This window comes from Molossus molossus, unplaced genomic scaffold, assembly GCF_014108415.1.
Source record: "Molossus molossus isolate mMolMol1 unplaced genomic scaffold, mMolMol1.p scaffold_m16_p_21, whole genome shotgun sequence".
Lineage (NCBI taxonomy): Eukaryota > Metazoa > Chordata > Mammalia > Chiroptera > Molossidae > Molossus > Molossus molossus.
The window spans coordinates 23922264-23942005 of record NW_023425357.1 but is presented as its reverse complement, the minus strand read 5'-3'; the positions used below and the strand labels follow the sequence as shown (position 1 = coordinate 23942005).

Sequence of the window (19742 nt, the reverse complement as noted above, 5' to 3'; positions counted from 1 at the left end):
CAGGGCAGGGCAGGGAGGGCAGCTCTGAGGGGAACAGTGAGCCAGCAGATCAGTCTAGTGCAAGGTGACGAGAAGCACTATGGTGTCCGGGCTATGAGACTTTCATTGAACCAGCTGATCATTTTGTAGTTTGACAAGTATTTACTGAGCAACTATCCAGACCCATTTTAGGCACAGAGGATAGAACAGTAAATAAGACAACCCAATAAAGTCCTTGTCCTGTTGGAGGAGACCTAGTTCTTTCTCTTCCCTGCCTGTATTCTTCTCTGTGGAATATTCACTAAAGGATGAAACTTGAGTTCTCTAAAGAAACAATGGTCTGGGCCCGGCTGGTCTGGGCCCGGCTGGTGTGGCTCAGTGGATTGAGAGTCATCCCGTGGACTGGGAGGTCCTGGTTTGATTCCCAGTCAGGGCACATGCCCGGGTTTCGGGCTCGAACCCCAATGGGGGGTGTGCAGGAGGCAGCCGATCGATGTCTCTCTGTCACTTTGATGTTTTTATCTCTCTCTCTCTCCAAAACAAACAAACAAACAAACAAACAAACAAACAAAAAGATGGCCTGTAGATGTTAGAACTTTTCTATTTATAATATTCCTCATTATGATAATGATTTTCAAATGTCTATCTTTCCCCTAGACCAGGGTTCTTCAACCTCAGCACTATTGCTATTTGGGGCTGGATAATTCTTTGTAGTGGGGGCTGCCCTGGGCACTGTAGGGTGTTTGGCAACATCCCTGGCATCTACACCCTGGATGCCAATAACACTCTCAGAGTTGTGATAGCCAAAAATATCTCCAAATATTGCCAAGTATCCCAGGGGCAAAGTCACCCAGGTAGAGATCCCTGTCTTAGATCAGTGTTTCTCAACCCTGACGGCACATTGGAATCACCTGGAGAGCTTTAGAAACAATTGTCAGTACCAGGCTCCATCCAGATCAACCAAACAAGACCCTCTGAGGGCAGGGTGGGGCATTTTTCTGAGCGTCTCAGGGATTCTAGTGGAACTCAGGATTGAAAACCTCTGTTCCAAGCAGTAAGCCCCACGAAGGCAGGGGGGGTGTCTTTTTTTTTTTTTTTTTGGTGGTGTTTCTAGGACACAGTGATCCCTGAATGAATGAATGAGTGAATGAATGAATGAATGAATGAATGTGAAGAGAGGCAGGAAGAAATGTCAGAAGTTAAAAGTAGCTCGAGGAAAAGCCAGAACACCCCCTTTTCTTATGGTCATAGACACCAATTATTGAATAGACTCTTACCATTTTCTTTCTTTTTGAGGGGGTGGGCATTTAATAGATTTTTTTTAAAAAGTATTCCCGGAGTCTCTGCAAAGACACCCATAGAAGAAATGGGGCTGGGAAGTCTTGGTTGAGTCTCTCAAGCTCTGCAAAAAGGGAGTTTTCCCACCCTTGTCTGGATGCTTAACCCATCTCTTTCTAATGGCCTCTGGTCGTGGCTGAGGTTTGTGAAATTGTGGCCATCTCAGGTGACCGCCCATCATCCCCATCAGCACCAATTTGGGGATGTTAGTACCGGGAGTTGTTTCCAGTGCTTCTGAACTGGAATATGCTCAACAGATGTAATATGAAAATTTGGATAGTTGTGATGCCATTTTCTGCTGCGCCTGAGAATGTATCTACCCAACTTGGTGGCGATCTGACGGCAGGCTGAGCTGAGTTGAGCGGGCTTTCTATGCCATGAGATTCAGAAAAGGAGACATGGAGCTATAGATGTCGAAATCTTGCGATGGAAAGTGTGGGTACTGAACGGAGGTGGGGATTAGGAGAGAAGGCGTTAGTCTTGGGTAACTGGAAGGAGGGATGCCATTTAGGAGATTAAGGAATTCCAGAGGGTGAAGCAATTGGAGGCGATTGGTGATGAATCGTGCTTGAGTGTGGGGTGGTAGCAGATGGAGTTCAGGAGAGCCATCAGGACTGCGCTGTGGTCTGGGAATCCAGCCATTGTTGAAACCCAGCAGGGCTGCTTTGATTGGTTGCTTATTTTGCAGCAAGGCTAGGAGTTGTTTCCTCGTTCACCAGCGAGAACAAATCCATTGCATTTTCCCTTCTGGAAGAGCCGCTGTAAGTACTTTGCACTGTTTCATGGGTGATGGGAGTCCATCTTCTGTGAAGGGAGCTGGCACCAGTGATGGGAACCTCTCTTTGGTAGACAGCTCTCATTATTGGTGTCCCCACCTGGTGTATTGACCTTTTGCCCTGCCCAGGTGCTTGAGGAGACAGTGAGTCATGACAGTGAAAAAACATGCTTTAGAAAGAGTAAATCTGGTTTTGAAAGCCGATCCTAGCACAGTCCAGCTGTGTAATCTTTTTTTTTTTTTAATCCTCACCTGAGGACATTTTTCCATTTTTTGTTCAGATAGAGTGGGAGGGAGAGAGAGGAAGAGAAACATCAATGTGAAAGGGACACATCGAGTGGTTGCCACCCACACAACTCAACCAGAGCCGGGGACAAACTGCAACTGAGGTACGTGCCCTTAGCGGGAACCAAACCCAGGTCTCTCTGAACCGCAGACCAACTCTCTAACTGCTGAGCCAAATGGGCCAGGGCGCAGCTGTGTAATCTTGAACACGTATTTAGTATCTCAGCATCTCAGTTGCCTATCTTAATTTAGGAATAACCATAGTATGGGAGAATTATTCATAAACGTTATGTTCTAGGAAAAATGTATTTATTTCCATTAAAAAATTGACATGAAAAGATCCAGCTATTTCCCAGAGCCTCACTACCCAATAGTTCCTATCATTTTGGGTTGCCACGGGCAAAGGAGTTGGGGTGTTGGCGGTGCAATTGTCAAGGATTTGCTCCTCCTGAATTAGGAGCTGAGCCTTGTATGGCCCTCGGAGAAGTCTTAAGTGCATTAGAGTTTCATTGTATTTACCTACCATTTTATCAGACCTTAATCTATTTTATAGAAACTAGGCAGTTGTCAACACGAGTGCCAATCTGATGGATTGCTTAAGTCTTAAACAAGGGAGTAGAAAGCTCTTTTCTCCTTAGTTTTCCAGAGATTTCCAGATAAAAACCTTTTGACCCAGAAGCCATAATGCAAAGGCACAGTATGTCAAATGTCTTGAGCTCAAAGTCTACAAGGGTGTTGGCGGGTCACGTTGGTGAGGAATTCTGGCAGCGGAAATGTGGTTCCCACAGAAGAGTAATGAGTTTTGTTCTAAATCAGAGAATGGCCCATGTAAGGGGCAGCCATTGGGATCCTCAGCTTCAACCCATGGGTTCCTACGAATGGAGGCCCAGAGTTGGTCCATCTCCCGGTTATTCAAGAAAAATAATTGACCTGGATTTTCAGGTGAAATCACCCCATTCAAAGTATTTAAATGTTTACAAAATATACTGTGTGGGCCATAAAAAAAAAAATAATAATGACTTGACCATTTATAGACTTGTAAATGTTTTCCCCTTCATTCCTCTTTCTGAATGTTGCTTCCAGCTTGTGTCCAAGGTTACACATGCAATCTTATACGTACAGGGTGGGTGTGTTTCGTTCAAGGGACCCCACCCCAAAGCACTCTAGAGCTCCAGTTATTCACCACTTACCTAATTCAAGATTTGACCCGACAAATGATGGGACATACTTTGGTTGACCAGCTAAAATGGCACCCCCATGTGGCAACAGCATAAATCCACTTACAACTTACCCATGAGCTTTGAAACTAGACCGTTTCTAAGTCATGTGAATTTAAGTGATTTATGTTGTTTCCATTTCGCACCTATTTGGAGACTTTATTAATACTTTTGAATGCATCACTATTTCAAATGCACTGTAATCTTGCATGAACGGGACTCTAGTCCTCACTGCTTGCTCCAAGTGGATGGACTTCCAGGCCACCAGAGACAGGATTATCTCAAAGGGATCAACCCCAGCATTTCCCTGATTGGGATAAGCATCCAACTCAACAGTTTGTTGAGCACTTACTTTGAGTCAGGCACCTTCACCACCAGTGAACTAGGACTCTCTCTGTTCTTAAGAAATTCACATTCCAGTGCCCTCTTACTCTTTTTAAGTTAATTAATTTATTTTTGTTACAGATGTTTCTCCTTTCCCCCCCGACTGATTCCCCCCTCCCCCTCCCTCCCCGCCCTGTCCCCAGCTTTGTTGTCCATGTCCATTGTTCATGCACACATGCATATAAGTTCTGTGGTTTACCCCCACCCCCACCCCTCCAGTGCCGTCTTAAATGCCCAGTTAGTCAACACATACTTTTTATTGACCACCTACTATGCTAAGCCCTGTGCTCAGGAAGAAGTGAGTGTTCCATGCCCGAGATGTTTATATCCCAAGCTCTGCCTGGGTTCCAACCTCTGCCATGTCCCAGCTGAATGATTTCATCCTCCCGTGTCTCAGTTTCCTCCTCCCAGGGTGCTGTGGAAGGTGCGATGAGCTAATATCTGTGAGGCTGGATGGAAGTGGGTGAGCATTCAGTTTGCACTAGGTATGAGTATTTTCAGAGGCTACTACATAGTGGGTAACTCTGATGAAACACTTTGACTTTTCATGAAGGCCCAGCCTTGTCTCTGGGTTTCTGGAGAGCACGAGGGTTACCCTACCTGGGCCGGGAGTGGCTCCCCAGGGCCCTCTGACTCCTGTATGGACTCCCAGCCATAAAATACCAGGGCTAGCACGGCCTTTTCTCTAACACTGTAAATCAGAAATCATGTCTGGGTTCGAGCCCCAATACTGATAACAGCTGCACATGACATGTGGGACCTCGTGCAGTGTTCTTTGTCTTGTTGACTTTCCAGCTCAGCCTAGAAGGGAAATACTCGTCTAACCCATTTCCTAGGTGAGGAGGTGGAGGTTCTACACGACTACATATAACAGTTCCCAAGGCTCACACATGGAAGAGGCAGAATTAGGCAGTCTGAGTCTTAAGCCAGATGTTTAGCTAAGTGGTGGTAGAGGCACATTCCCCATCTGCCAATATTGTGCATGCAAAAGGCCTGAAGATTAGGAAGGGTGGCATAGTTTTGTTTAAAAAAAGGAAAAAGAAAAGAAAAGACCTATATGGTAATGACGTGGAACAGGCACTGTTAAGCACGTCACAAATAGTAACTGATGTAGGTATCAATATTAAGCCCATTTTCCAGATGAGGAAGTTGAGGCACAGAGAGGTAAAATAACCTGAGGCTGCACCGGTAGGGATGGGGCGGGGCAGACTCTATGCTACCCTTCCTCACAGGTAAGTACAAGCAGATGGAGCAGATGGCCTCCTGTGAACTTTGGCTTTATTAATTCACTTTCAAATAAAAAAACAAACCCAAATTTAGTAAAGAGAGGTTTTATTTCCTCCTAAATTCTTCTGCCACCAGTAACTCCTGGCCATCCCCCCATCAGCATTTCTCCTACCCCCGATTCTCCCTCATTTCCCTTTTTATATATAGAAACATTTTTCTGTTCTGGCTTCTCTGTCCATTTCCCATTTGGCAAATAGAGAACCTTCCTGAAGACCCACTCTGTCCAGAGAACATGGACCGTCATAAATAGCAAGTGGTGTTTCCTTAGTAAATACTTTCTCCTGTCCCCTCGTTTTGGAGCCACGTTGTCTTGCCTTGACCCCCTGCAGGTGGCGATTCCGGGATTGGTCATGCTTTGTCCAAGTATTTGGACCAGCTGGGTTTCACCGTGATTGCTGGGGTTCTGGATGAAAATGGAGCAGGAGCAGAGGAATTGCGAAGAACCTGCTCCAAGCGCTTCTCCGTGCTCCAGCTGGATGTTACCAACTCGCAGCAGATCAAAGATGCCTACAGCAAAGTGGTGCAGAAGGTGCAGAACAGAGGTACTGCCTTTATGCCCTGCATTGCCCTCCACCTCCTTGCAAATGCCCAACACGGGTTGCAGCCTCTAATTACTGCGGCTCTCTAGTCCATTCTGGCTGCTGCCCACATCTGAAGACACCTGTACAGAGCACCTGCCACATGCCCGGGCTCTTGTAGACAGGAGGACGTTAGAAATGAGTCAGGCATGGTCTGTCTTCACAGCACTTACAGAATTCTTTATCCGGTTCCCTCCAACATCTGCTCACTTTCTCATTAATCACCACCTCCCACCCCTTCCTCATTTCTTTCCTCCAATATTAACATGTATTAGACTTAAAAAAAGAAAAAGAAAAGAAAAGCTGTGTCCTTCCTCAGCCACTGCCCTTTCTCTTGCCCTTCCTTCATGGCCAAGCTCTTTGGAATTCTGCTGCCCTGTTTTTACTTCATCACCTTCCATCCGACACCGGCTGTCACTGGTCTGGCCAAGCTCATCAATATTATCCTAGACACCGAGCTCTTAACTTCTCTGCAGTGTTTGAATGGGGCAATCACCTTCCCCTGCCTTGGCTTTGGGGTCACCAGCCCCCTATTGCCCTCCTAGTTCATTGATCATTTTTTCTGCTTCTCCTAGCTGAACCTCTTCTTCCACCCTCTACCCCCACCCATAAATGTGAATGTTACTGAGGGCTCCATCTGCGAACTTCCTACTCACGTTTTTTTGGGTTATACTGTTCTCTTTCCCTATACTAGAAATTCACTGCTGGGGAGTGTTTGAAAATATCCAAGTCTGGGCCCAGGATGGGTTACATACTTTGGGGGACACAGTGCAAAATGAAAATTATGTGAGGCCCCTTAAGTTTATTTATTTTTTCTTTATTGATTTTAGAGAGAGAGGAAGGGAGAGGGAGAGAGAGATGGAAACATCGATGAGGGAGAACATTGACTGGCCGCCTCCTGCATGCCCCTCACTGGGGATCGGGCCCACAACCTGGGCATGTGCCCTGACTGGGAATCGAACTGGTGACCTCTTGGTGCACGGGTCGACGCTCAACCAGAGTCACACCAGCCAGGCAAGGCCCCTTTAGTTTAAGAAACAATTAAGACTTTGAGATGGTGCCAGCAGAGAATTCATCCAAGCATGAGACCTTCTGAAGCACCAGACCCTGTGTGACTGCACAGGTCTCACTCGTGATACCCGCCCAGCCCGGGCACCCCTTCCCCAACCAACGACATCAGTCTCTACCTACAATAACTCAGCTAATCCTTCAGCAGTGAGCTGCTAATGTTGCTGTCCTTTTGCTGGGAATGTCAGCTCTAAAGAAGATCCTCCTGGGGGGGAGGGGTCCCAGGTATCAGTATATTTTAAAGCTCCCCAGGTAATGCTAATGTTCTGCCAGTGCTGAGGAACATCGAGATTTAAGCAACTATGATTTAAGTAACATCCAAATCTATATTACCAACCTAGCCTTCTTCTCAATGTCCAGAACTATATGTATATAAAATTGTCTATCAGGCCAACTCGATTTGTCAAAAACCGACCTCTGCTGCCAGTCTGCAAATCAGTTGACTCTCCTGCACCCTACAGCTCAGGTGCTGGCACTGAGGTCACTTAAACCCGCAGCTGCCCTTGATCCCTGCATCCTATTGGTCTGGAGCCCTGTCAGTTCCACCTCCTAGATCTTCATCATCCCAGCCCCTTCCTGCCATCTGCAGGCAGCTATGGCTTAGCGCTGGCCCTCAGCTCCCACCTGGGCTCCCACAATGACCTCCTTGCATCTGGGCTTTACCTTCCCCATTTCTTTCCAAACAGAGAGTATTCTTTATAATGTGCACGTTTTACAAGGTCATCTATTCCCTAAGAACCTCTTGACATACAGAGCCTTCATGCCTTGGGCTCCTCCCATGAGCCAGCTCTGTGGGAGGTGTTTTGTTTTGTCTCATTCAACAGTTCAGCGGTTCTCGATCCACCACCAAATAAAAGCACCTCAACAAGGATTTGAAGGCCTTTCAGGACGGTGGCCCCTGTGAAGCTCTTAATCTGCAATACCTGCTGGTCCACTCGGTCAACTCTGGGTGGTTTCCAGAATAGAATGTGCTAGTTGTAAGAACGAGGCGGTGCTGAGTAACCAGAACAGTGCAGGTTTATTGAGGGAAAGACCTGCCGGGCTGCCTCTAAGGAGAAGATAGCAACCGGCTCGTCCACACTAAGGATATTTAAACTTAGGGCTGGGGTGGGTGGTCGTTCAGCCGAGGAGTCGTGGTCATCCTTGATTGGTCAGGGCTGGGGTCTCCCGAGTTCTTGATTGGTTGGGGCTGGGGTCTCCTGAAACTTGTTTTTCTTTTCTTTTTTTTTTTTTTTTATCCTCACCCTAGGACATTTTTTTCCCATTTTTTGCACAGATAGAGTGGGAGGGAGAGAGAGGAAGAGAGAGAGAGAGAAACATCGACGTGAAAGGGACACATCGAGTGGCTGCCACCCGCATGACCAACCAGGGCCGGGGACAAACTGCAACCGAGGTACATGCCCTTAGCGGGAACCGAACCCGGGTCTCTCTGTACCGCAGGCTGATGCTCTAACCGCTGAGCCAAACAGGCCAGGGCTGAAACTTGTTTTTCTTGTCGAGCGACCGTTTGTAGTGTTGGGTGGGTTAGGGTGGTTCCATCATTCCGTTCTGCCTGACTGGAGTGATGGGTTTTGGTTTCCTGGAATGAGAGGCTTGGGGCATCAATATGAAAGTAAAAGATTTAAGAGGCTTGGGCCAGTAATATGGAAGTTAGAGCTAAAAGTTTGTATCTTTGCCTATCTTCCTCTTGCCAACATTTCCTTCTGGCCTCCACTTCCTTTCTCTCTCTCGCTTTCTTCTTTATTGATTTTAGAGAGAGCAGACATGAGAGAGAGAGAGAAACATTGATGAGAGAGAACATCGATTGGCTGCCTCCTGCACGCCCCCACTGGGGATCGGGCCCACACCCTGGGCATGTGTCCTGACCGGGAATCAAACTGGCAACCTCTTGGTGCATGTGTCAACCCTCAACCACTGAGCCACACTGGCTGGGCTCCACTTCCTTTGTCTAAGACTCTTACCTTCATCCAGCTGCTGACTCTACTCCCACAGAAGACCTGGCTCAAACATAACATCGCTTGTGTGACCTTCCTGATAATCCAGGTTACACCATTCACTTCCTCTCTGGGCACTCACTCCTTACACTTTGCCAACACCCATATCACTGCATGATTATAAATATCTGTCCATCTACCACTCCTCACCACTAGGTTCCTTGAGAACCAGAAACATGTTTCTATCAGGATTCCTTCAGATGCAAGTGACACAACCCTATTCAAAATTGCTAAGGCATAAAGGAAATGTATCTGCTGATGTGACTGAGAACACCCACTGGCTTCAGGTCCATCTGGATCCAGGCACGTACACAGTGCCATCAGGACCCAGTCTATTCCTCAGCTCTGTGTTCTCCCGTGTTGGTTTTATTATGGGGCTATCCATGGATGCCTCAGACACTTCCTGCTTACATCCTCTTTACAGCAAAAAGAGAGTAATGTTATCTGCCTCATTTGATATTTGAAGGAGTGGTTATTATACACAGAGCGCTTATAAGAGTCCCGGGCATGAGGCAAGCATTCAGTTAGGGCTCTTATTTTCCAGTCATTCAGCGTTAAGCTCAGTCCCAGGCATCTAGTAAATATTCAGTAAACATCTAAGAAATAAGAGGATGGGAGAAAAATAGATTGTTGGTTATCAGGAATCAATTTTCAGCAAGTTTAGTAATGTGCGATCATTTTCTAGAAAGGTAGTTTTCCTGGCCTGGTCTTTTGCTGTCTTACCAGGTTGAGCTTGTTCCTCTCCTGAGTTCGATTTCATAGTGTCTTAGTCAAGGAGATACTCACTACAGATCCATCTAGTGAGGCCCAGAGGGGCAACACTGAACACACTGAACAGTCAAGCAGGGGAAATACCACGCCAGTGTCCAGGGATGTGGTCAGTACGCTTGACAAGGCGTGAGCTCATGAGCAACCCTCTTCGGAGACAGAATCACCAATACGCCTTTGCCTGCTCTCCTTGAGGTCTCTCTCAGCTTCAGCCTCTCAACTCAAAGAGAATGTGGAGCATGAAACGGGAGTATAAATCACCACGAAGGATGCTTGCTAAAGAACCCTCTGGGGGCTGTAGATAAACCACAAAGCCCCTGCTCCTGGAAGAGAGCCAGCAACTGTGCTGTGTTCCTACACAGCATGTTATTAAATGAGTGTTAACATATTGTTAATTATTAACTCACATTAATGATCTTAAAGCCCTATAAGTGTAATGGGCCAGCTTAGAATTCTCTGGCAGGAGTAGGCAAACTATGGTCTAGGTTTGTTTTTTGTTTTTTTAACATTTTATTTTGAAATAACTGTAAATTCATAAGAAGTTGCAAAAAAAAAAAAAAAAAGTACAGGGGGATATTAAGTGCCTTTTGCAAAGCCTCTCCCAATGTTAACATCTTGCATAACTATGGTACAATAGCAAAATTAGGAAGTTGGCATTAATATAATCCACAGAGCTTATTCAGATTTCATTAGGTATACTTGCATGCGTGTGTGTGTGTGTGTGTATAGCTCTGCAATTTTATAACGTGTAGCTTTGTGTTAAAATCACCACAATCAAGATACACAACTGTTCCATCAACACCAGGCTCTTTCATGCTCCCATTTTAGAGCTGTAATCTCATCCCTAACCCGTGGCAATCACTCATCTATTTTCTGTCTCTTTAACTTTGTCATTTAAAGACTGTTACAGCCTGGCTGGTGTGGCTCAGTTGGTTGAGCGCCATCCCGTGAACCAAAAGGTCACCGGTTCAATTCCTGGTCAGGGCACATACCCAGGTTTCGGGTTCTGTCCCCTGATGGGGTGCCTATGGGTGACAACTGATGGATGTTTCTCTCACATTAATGTTTCTCTCTCCCTCCCTTTCCCTTCCTCTTTCTCTAAAATCAATAAAAACACACATTAAAAAAAAAAAGACTATTATATAGCTCTGCCACCTGTTTTTGTGTAGCCTGTGAGCTAAGGATTAAAAAAAATTTTTTTTAAATGAAGAAGAAGAATTTTTTTGAGACATAAATATATGAAATTTAAATGTCCATGTCCATACATCAGGTTGTATTGGCACCAAGCCACGCCCATTCATTTACATATAATCTGGCTGTTCTCATATGCTAATAGCACAGTTGAGACAGTAGGACCTGCAACACGGACATATTTACTACCTGGCCTTTTATAGAAAAAGTTTGCCAACCCCTGTTCCAGGGCATTCTCAAGCTGGCATCCACATGTTGACTGATTCCAGGTGTGCATCAGGCTGAGCGAATTAAAACCCTCACCGAGTGAGAGGATGCTAATGAGGCGTCCTCGTCACCCCTCACCATCTTCACAGCTGCTGAGCGCTTACTACATGCCGGGCACTCTCTCTGGACGCTCCGACATTATTGTGTGTCAATGTCACCGACTCGGGTGTGCAAGACGTAACTTTATATCCTACAACTCAATTCAGCTTCTATTTTGAGCCATCTTTCTGCCATGTGGTAAAACCCATTTCTGTCATTTTCAGCTTCCTCTGAGTTCCCTGGGGTAGTAGCGTCTACATTCCTGGGGATGGGACATTCCATCTCGGACTGTCAATGCTTCATGCTGGCCCCTGTGGAGATGCCAGTGCTCCATCCAGCCCTCGCGTACCTGACTCCCAGATGCTGTCAGAAGGGCGCCGTTAGGTTGGTGCCTCCTGCCATTTCTGTGCCCTGCCAGCACCGAGGCTCATTCCTCTCCTGGACCCAACACGGGGTCTCAGACTTGAGGCTGCAGCAGGATCACCCGGAGAGCAGGTTGTGTCAAGAGCTGAGCTTCAACAACTTCTGATCACCAGCTTCTGATCCAGCAGGTCTAGGGTGTGGTTCCGGATTGGCGTTTCCAACAAGTTCCCAGCTGATGAGGATGCTGCTGGTTCTGGACCACACCTTGAGAACCACTGTTCTAAACCATGCTGAGGCTCAGGGAGCTCAGAGACTCTGCTTCGAGTCTGTCGAGCTAAACACACCCTGGGTCCTTCTCTCTCCGATAAAGAGGTCCCAGGTCACTCTCCTCCGCTTCAGATCCCTCACCCCCAGCACAGCTGGAGTTTTTCTGTTACCTCGTTTGTGCTATTTATATGGCAGTGGTTCCCAAGCTTGTGCATTGGAATCACCTGGGAAATTTAATTAATTTGCTTTTTTAAATAGTTTTTTTATTTTTATTCTCACCCGAGGACATTTTTGCATTTATCTTCAGATAGAGCGGGAGGGAGAGAGGTGGGAAGAGAGAGAGAGAAACATCGACATGAGAGAGACCATCGAGTGGCTGCCACCCACATGACCCCAACCCGGGCCAGAGACAAACTGCAACCGAGGTATGTGCCCTTAGCGGGAACCGAACCTGGGTCTCTCTGGTCTGCGGGCCGACGCTCTAACCGCTGAGCCAAACCGGCCAGGGTTAAATTTTTTTCTTTATTAATTTTAGAGAGAGAGGAAGGGAGAGGGAAAGAGAGATAAAACATCGATGAGTGAGAACATTAACTGGTTACCTCCTGCCTGCCCCTCTGGGGATTTGGCCCACACCCTGGGCATGTGCCCTGACCAGGAACCGAACCGGCGACTCCCTGGTGCATGGGTTGACGCTCAACTACTGAGCCACACCGGCTGGGCTAACCTGGGAAATTTTAAAAACTGCTAATGCCAAGGTCCTCTCTCTCCCCATCCCGGAGCCTTGATCTAATTGAGATGTGGCCTGGGCACTGGGGCTTTAAAAAGCCTCCCAGGTGAGCCTAATATACAGTCAAGGTTGAAAACCACAGGTGTGGACGCGGTTCTCCAAGTGTGGTCCAGACCAGCATCTGCATCACCTGGAAACTTGTTGGAGATGCAGATTCTCAGGCCTCGCTCCAGACATTCCAAATCAGATTTTCCGGAGGGGAGCCCAGCAGTGGGTTTGACTAAGCCCTTACGGTGATTCTTGTCAAGGGTATCAGGCTGGTCGGGGACAAGAAGAGAACTCGGGGTCTGTGTAATCTTCCCTCTTGGCATGTGCTCTAGGTTTCCTGTTTCCTGGGACTAGATCTCCTCCTCTAAGGAAAAGGGCAGGCGGGCTCTATGTCTTCCTGCATTGTCCTAAAGCGATCACATGGTCTCTGCACACCCCTTGGAGAGAGAAGCATGAGGGAGACTCTTATCTAACTGCATGGATATAGGAAAGTGCTTTGAAGCAAAAGAAAATGTCTCCAAAAAAATTGCGCTTGATATTTCACACATGTACTCGCCATACAACCCCTCGAGGCAGGTGGTTACAGGTATTTAGGAGACTAAGGTTGGAGAGTATAAGTGATCTACCTAGATCCTAAATCTCAAAGGGGCCCTTTTGACTCCAGAACTTGAAGTGTTAAAAATCGTCCAGCTCTCTAGTCTGGCCCGACCTCAGTGCTGTTCTTTTCTGTTCTCAGGACTGTGGGCTGTGGTCAACAATGCTGGGATCCTTGGTTTACCCACTGATGGGGAGCTCATTCCCATGACCCACTACAAACAATGCATGGCGGTGAACTTCTTTGGGGCTGTGGAAGTCACAAAGGTGTTCTTGCCTCTTCTGAGGAAGTCCAAGGGGAGGCTGGTGAACATCAGCAGCATGGCCGGTGAGTTGCCCTTTCCCCACAAGGTTGTGCAGTGCCTGTCGTGCAAGACGTGGCTTGCTGCATTCTTTGTGGGCTGAACAAGAAAGCAGGACCCGCTTGCAGGGCTGGGTCAAGATTGTATGTTTACTGTTGATCTTAATGTAATGAAACCTTTATCTCCTTTGAAATCTTTTTATGTGCAAACTCTAGCATGCCTTTTTTTTAAAAAATGTAATTTTTATTTTTTATTTTTATTGATTTTTAGAGAGAGAGGAAGGAAGAGGGAGAGAGAGATAGAAACGTCAATGAGAGAGAACATCGATTGGCTGCCTCCTGCACGCCCCCTACTGGGGATCAAGCCCACAACCGGGACATGGGCCCTGACCAGGAGTTGAACCAATACCTCTCAGTCCACTGAGCCAAGCAACCCTGCTTATAGTTAATGTTTGAACCCTCCCTGAACTCGGTATACTCTTTTTCTCCTTGTAAGATGAGTAGGCAATGTCTTTGTCCTGTTGCCACTGTCAGAACCCCATTTTTTAGTTGGTTGCCTACTAGGGTTTCCCATAAGATCATTTTTCAATCTTGACAATTGGGTCAGCGTGAGATGTTTGATGACTCATTTCTCTCTCCATCAAAGAAGGGATAGTCAACAACTTGAGTCAAGAGTTTAATAATCTCCCTTTCATAAACAATGCCAATGTGTGTGACATCACGTAAGTGTGATCAAAGATGTTAGCTAGGAGTGTTCGCAAGGCCTGGGGCAGAGCGAGCCTCAATGTGGACAGCCGATGCTGGGTATTAAGGTCAGTCCCCACTGTTTTTTTGCTGTTTTTTTTGAGAGGTGGGGTGGGAATAGAAGTCAGGAAGGGTAGATAACACCATCAGCCCAAGTGTATTACAACTTTACTATTGTTGCTATGACAAATAACCCCAGATTTCGGGGCGGAACAATACAAATTTCTCATACGGTTCTGAAGGTGACAGGTCTCACCGGACTAGACTCAAGGTGTCAGCTGGGCGGCATTCCTTCAGGAGTCTCTGAGAGAGAATCAATTCCCCTGACTTTTCTAGCTTCTAGAAGCTTTCTGCATTTCTTGGCTCATGATCCCTTCTCTCCATCTTCCAATTTGTCCTCGACTCTGACAATCCTGCCTCACTCTTCCAAGGATTGGGGTAGGGGAGAAACCTTCCTCTTTAAATTCTCTTCTGGGAGATGCACAGAAAAGCTGCCCACATTACGAATGCATCCTTCCCTCCCACAGTTCCCATTCCTGAAGAAAGGAACCCGGCACAGGAGTGGGAGAGGTATCGTGTAGCTATGCGGTTGGAATCGCCTGTCAAAAAGGAGAGGAAGTCAGCCAAGCAGAGTGGGGATAAACTGTCCGGGTTGTGATCCGGAGTGACCCGGGACAGAGCTTCCACATCCCCATTTTCCCTTGGAGCTGGTCGTTGCTTCTTCTTAGGGTTGTGGTGCGATGAGATGAAGTGACGTGTGTTTAAGCATTCGTCATACCTGGCATGTAGTGAGAGACCCCAAAGCCACCCACTGTGACACTGGGGAAGAGGCTGGCCTGTGTGTGTATCTGTGGCTTTTTGTCCTGCCAGCTGCTGGCATCGCCACCTCTGACTGTGGCAGTGAATCCCGCTGCTCCCTGTCACACACGAGCCTCTGCCAGGCTACTACTTTATTTATTTATTTTTCAATATATTTTTATTGATTTTTAATTTTTTTTATTTTTTTTTATCCTCACCCGAGGATATTTTTCCATTTTTTGTACAGATAGAGTGGGAGGGAGAGAGAGGAAGGGAGAGAGAGAGAGAAACATCGACGTGAAAGGACACATCGAGTGGCTGCCACCCGCACGACCAACCAGGGCCGGGGACAAACTGCAACCGAAGTACGTGCCCTTAGCGGGAACCGAACCCCGGTCTCTCCGGACCGCAGGCCGACGCTCTAACCGCTGAGCCAAACTGGCCACGGCTTTATTGATTTTTTAGAGAGAGGAAAGGGAGAGAGAGATAGAAACACCCATGTGAGAGAGGGACATCGACCGGCTGCCTCCTGCACGCCCCATACTGGGGATCGAGCCCACAGCCTGGGCATGTGCCCTGACCTGGAATAGAACCTGGACCTCTCCGTCCACGGGATGACGCCCAGTCCACTGAGCCACACTGGCCGGGCCACCTTACTACTTTTAGATTTGACCATACCTTCTCTGCTAGAATGTTATCTCCTGTAATCATGTTTATCACCCTTAGCCCAGAAGCATAGTAGCTCTTTAACCCAAACCCTGGCAAAGCGATTAGATAAAAATCTAACCAAGGAAGAGAGGAAAGCGGAGGTAATTGTTAGATCGATCGTACAAAGGGAACTTGAAAATGTTTCATGTTCTGAGAGGTCTACAAGCTTTGTCTGGCCAGTTCGCCTCTTTAGAAATCGCAGAGTGAAACCTGTGTATGTATGTACAGTTGCCAGCTCAACTTGAACAAGAATGTTTGAAAACAGCCCTTACAGAACGACTCAGGGCTTTCGAGCCCGTTGTGAATTGAGTCCTGCTCTTCTGTTACTAGCTGGGTGATCTGGGGAGGTCACCTCACTTGCCTGCGTGTCCCTTCATGATATGGTGACCCAGCGCCCGAGTCTAGGGCAGTGTTCCGCAGCCTCAGCATTACTGATATTTGGGGGAGGCTTTGTTTGGGGGTGGTGGTGGCTATCTGATGCATTGTAGGATATTTAGTAGCATCTGTGTAAGTAGCACCCACCCTCAGGGCTGACAAATCTTCAGACATAGTCACTTGTAGGGGGGGTCACAAAAAATCACCCCCAGTTGAGAACCTCTGATCTCGTCTGTAGACATAAATGCAGTGTGGGTTCTGAGGGCTTAGCACAGTTACTGTTTAAAATGTATAAAAATTACTTTACACCAAAATAAGCGGCCTTGGAGACTGTTACAAGTCTCTACATTAGAGGTTTCTGGCAGAGTTCATGGTTGCAGCTTGGAGCCTGGTCTTACTTAGTGTGGGGAAGTCAGTTGTGGGGTCATTCCTGGATTTGTTCTTGCTGAGCTGGCTGCCTTAAGGAAATCAATCATCTGGCAAGTTATTTAGCCATCACTGAATCCCAAGGTCTGCAGGGTGCAGGCATGAATTCCTTCTCTATATCAAGCATGCTCTAGTCTAGGATTATCCAGCTGGTAAATGCTGGCCAGTCTGTTTTACTCTAAATTCTGCGTTCCTCTCACTTTTCCAGACGATCAAACAAGGAGACACCAGACAAACAGGGCAAAAAACACAGGCCCTAATTCCAGTGTGCTTAAATTATGATTAGGAGGTGTTGGCAATTTAGAGTTCCCTGTCTCTCACACCAGGGCTTCTCAAATACTACTGTGTGTGGTGATCACGTGGGGATCTTTGTTAAAATGCAGATTTTGACTCCCTGGTCATTGGCTGGGGTGGGGGTGGGGGTGTTGGTGGAGGGGACTAAGATCCTGCATTTCTAGAACTAGTTCCTCTGTAAATGCTACTGTCCCTGGGCAACTTCCTCAAACTTCAGATGCAATAGAATCATCAACAGGGCTACTTAAAAACAACTGCAGGAAATCAAAACTACCGTGAGATCACATTTCACACCCACCTGTGTTGCGGGCTGCAGGCACCAGGTGTTAGACCAGTGGGGTCAGACCCGACCTGGGCTTAGCAAGCTGGGTACTTAAGTTCCGGCTAGAAGAAAATTCAGAGCCACGACTTAAGCGATAAGAGAACAGGTATTTGTAAAATCACAGAGTTGGAAGAAGTAATTTGTAGGACAAATAGGTTTAGGAAACAAGTTATAGAGGTCAAGGAAGGTACAGGTGTTGCATCTGGGAGGAGGGGGAGGGGATGCGGGAGGGAAAGTCTGTCCTAAAGGTTGTAGGGTTTTTTTTATTTATTTTTATTTATTGATTTTAGAGAGAGAGGAAGGGAGAGGGAGAGGTAGAAACATCGATGAGAGAGAACATCGATTGGCCGCCTCCTGTATGCTCCCCACTGTGGATTGGGCCCACAACCTGGGCATGTGCCCTGACCGGGAATCGAACCTGTAACCTCTTGGTGCATGGGTCGATGCTCAACCACTGAGCCACACCAGCTGGGCTGTCCTAAGGGTTTTAAGGGTGGAGATTTTAGGGGAGGTCCCAGGGGAAGGTCTTGATACAATATTCAGGGTGGGGGAGGGTTAGGGTGGGTAGAGGGTTTCCATATTCTTCTATAAACTCCGAAACTGCAACTTCAAGTCTCCTTCAGTTTTAGCCATGACCAACGGGTATCCCATACGTCGAAGGACAGACGATGACCACCGGAGTGACCAGTGTGAATGCTGAGTGCATGCACTTGCCAGGGAACAGTCACTGAGCTGTTCCCCAGACAAAAAAGCTGGGTGGGGGATATGGCACCTTCTAGGAGGGCTTGGGAAAGAAGGGGTAGGGGTACTGCTGTATTCACCGTGCAACAGTAAGACAGACAGTTTGTAGCTAGGAAGGGTGGGAAGATCCAGAGGTCTGTATGTGGTTAGTTAAAACAAGTCCGGTTGTTGACTGGTTCCTCTCTTGTCAGCTACTAATAGGTGAGCCCAAGTTCTGAGTCGTTTATCAGTGCTGGCTACCATTTATCTGTTTGAGGGAAACCCAGCATTCAATTTTGATATCTCCTCAGCAAGCTCTAAGTACAAAGATTTCTTTTTATGTTAGCCACCTGGGTGTGATCGAAGTGCATGTGGGATGGAGTGGCAAAGAGATACATTATCACTTAAGATTTTTGCCTTGCCCGGCTGGTGTGGCTCAGTGGTTGAGTGTCTACCTGTGCACCAAGAGGTCGTCGGTTCGATTCCTGGTCAGGACACATGCCCAGGTTGTGGACCAAATCCCCAGTGTGGGGCATGCAGGAGGCAGCCAATAGATGTTCTCTCTCATCGATGTTTCTCTCTCTCTCTCTCCCTCTCCTTTCCTCTCTCTCTAAAATCAATTTTTAAAAAATTAAAAGAAAAAAAAGATTTTGCTTGGCCGGAGTGGCTCAGTTGGTTGCACCAAGTCCTGTCTACCAAAACGTTGCTGGTTCAATTTCCAGTCAGGGCACATACATTTGGCATGTTCTCTCTCCCTTCCTCCCTTCCTCTCTCATAGCATGTCCTCCGGCGAGGATTGAAACAAAAAAATCGGTTGCAGCCTTGGCAGATGTTTCTAAAGCTCTAGCTTTGTTACCAGACCCCCTTACCAGATGGGGTCTGAGCCAGGAGCGGGTCTGCCTAGGGCCTTCCGGCAGGGTGTGTGTTCTTTGTGCAGGAAAGAACACGAGCCCAGGGGATTTGGAGAGGATAGTTTTTTTAAAGCTGGGGACAGTAAAACAAAGGAAGGGCTTACGGTAGAGGAAGCAACAGGAGAAAGTCAGAGAAAAGGGGGCGTTGGAGACGGGATCGGGGGTTAGCCTGGGTTGAGGTGCCACTGCCCACTGCTCCCCTGGCTGCCAGTCGTGTGAGGTCCCTCAGAGTGGAGCAGAAAAGCAGCAAAGATACAAGGTGTGGTTGTGCTCTGGAGAGACCACATCCTACAGTGGCTCCTTTGTCTTGAGTTATTTTATCTTTCCTTGGCTGGCTGGAATCCTAGGCCAGTTCTCAGGGAAGTGCCCTTTTTCTTTCTCCTTTTCTGTCTTTTATTTTCCATCACTATTTATGCCCCCTTCACCCTCTCCCACGTCTGCCTACCTCTCAGGGAGGGGTCTTAACAGAATATTCATTGGCGCTGCAGATGTGTTTTTCAATAAGTTGATTCATGGAGATGTGTGTGTAAAGGTGCCCGGGTTGTTTTCTGGTTAGTTTTGCGTTTGAAGAATGTTGTTGAAGAGGGACTGGGACAGAGGTCGGTCGGCCCCCGGATGACCTGGCATGTGTAAACCATTTGCTCCTACGTGTCCTTGATTGGGGAAGATAAAACCTTGTGGTTTATTAGCTGGCTGTGAATTGCAAATTGTTTGGCCTTGCCTAATTATTTTATCTCAATTTCCCTTATTTCACGTGTCAAGGACTTTCTTTAGCTTCTTCCTATCCTGCCTCAACTTGTCCAAGGGCTTATCTTATTTTTTAACATTTAAAATAAGCCAGGCCTCGATGTTTTGTTCTCCCATGCCAAACTTCAAAAAAAAAAATGCAAATTTACCCTGGCCAGTTTGGCCCAGTGGTTAGAGCATCGACCTGCAGACCGAAGATTCCTAGTCAAGGACATGTACCTGGGTTG

General features: G+C 47.1%; 1 protein-coding gene across 1 annotated transcript in view; it reads left to right on the top strand.

The window, feature by feature from the left end:
• The window catches only part of HSD17B2 (hydroxysteroid 17-beta dehydrogenase 2), a 54297-nt gene that overhangs the window by 24509 nt on the left and 10046 nt on the right, over positions 1-19742 (top strand). The window contains exons 2-3 of the mRNA XM_036275217.1: positions 5595-5807; positions 13312-13497. Of these exons, the coding sequence (XP_036131110.1) occupies positions 5595-5807; positions 13312-13497 (399 nt within the window). The remainder of the gene's footprint in view (positions 1-5594; positions 5808-13311; positions 13498-19742) is intronic.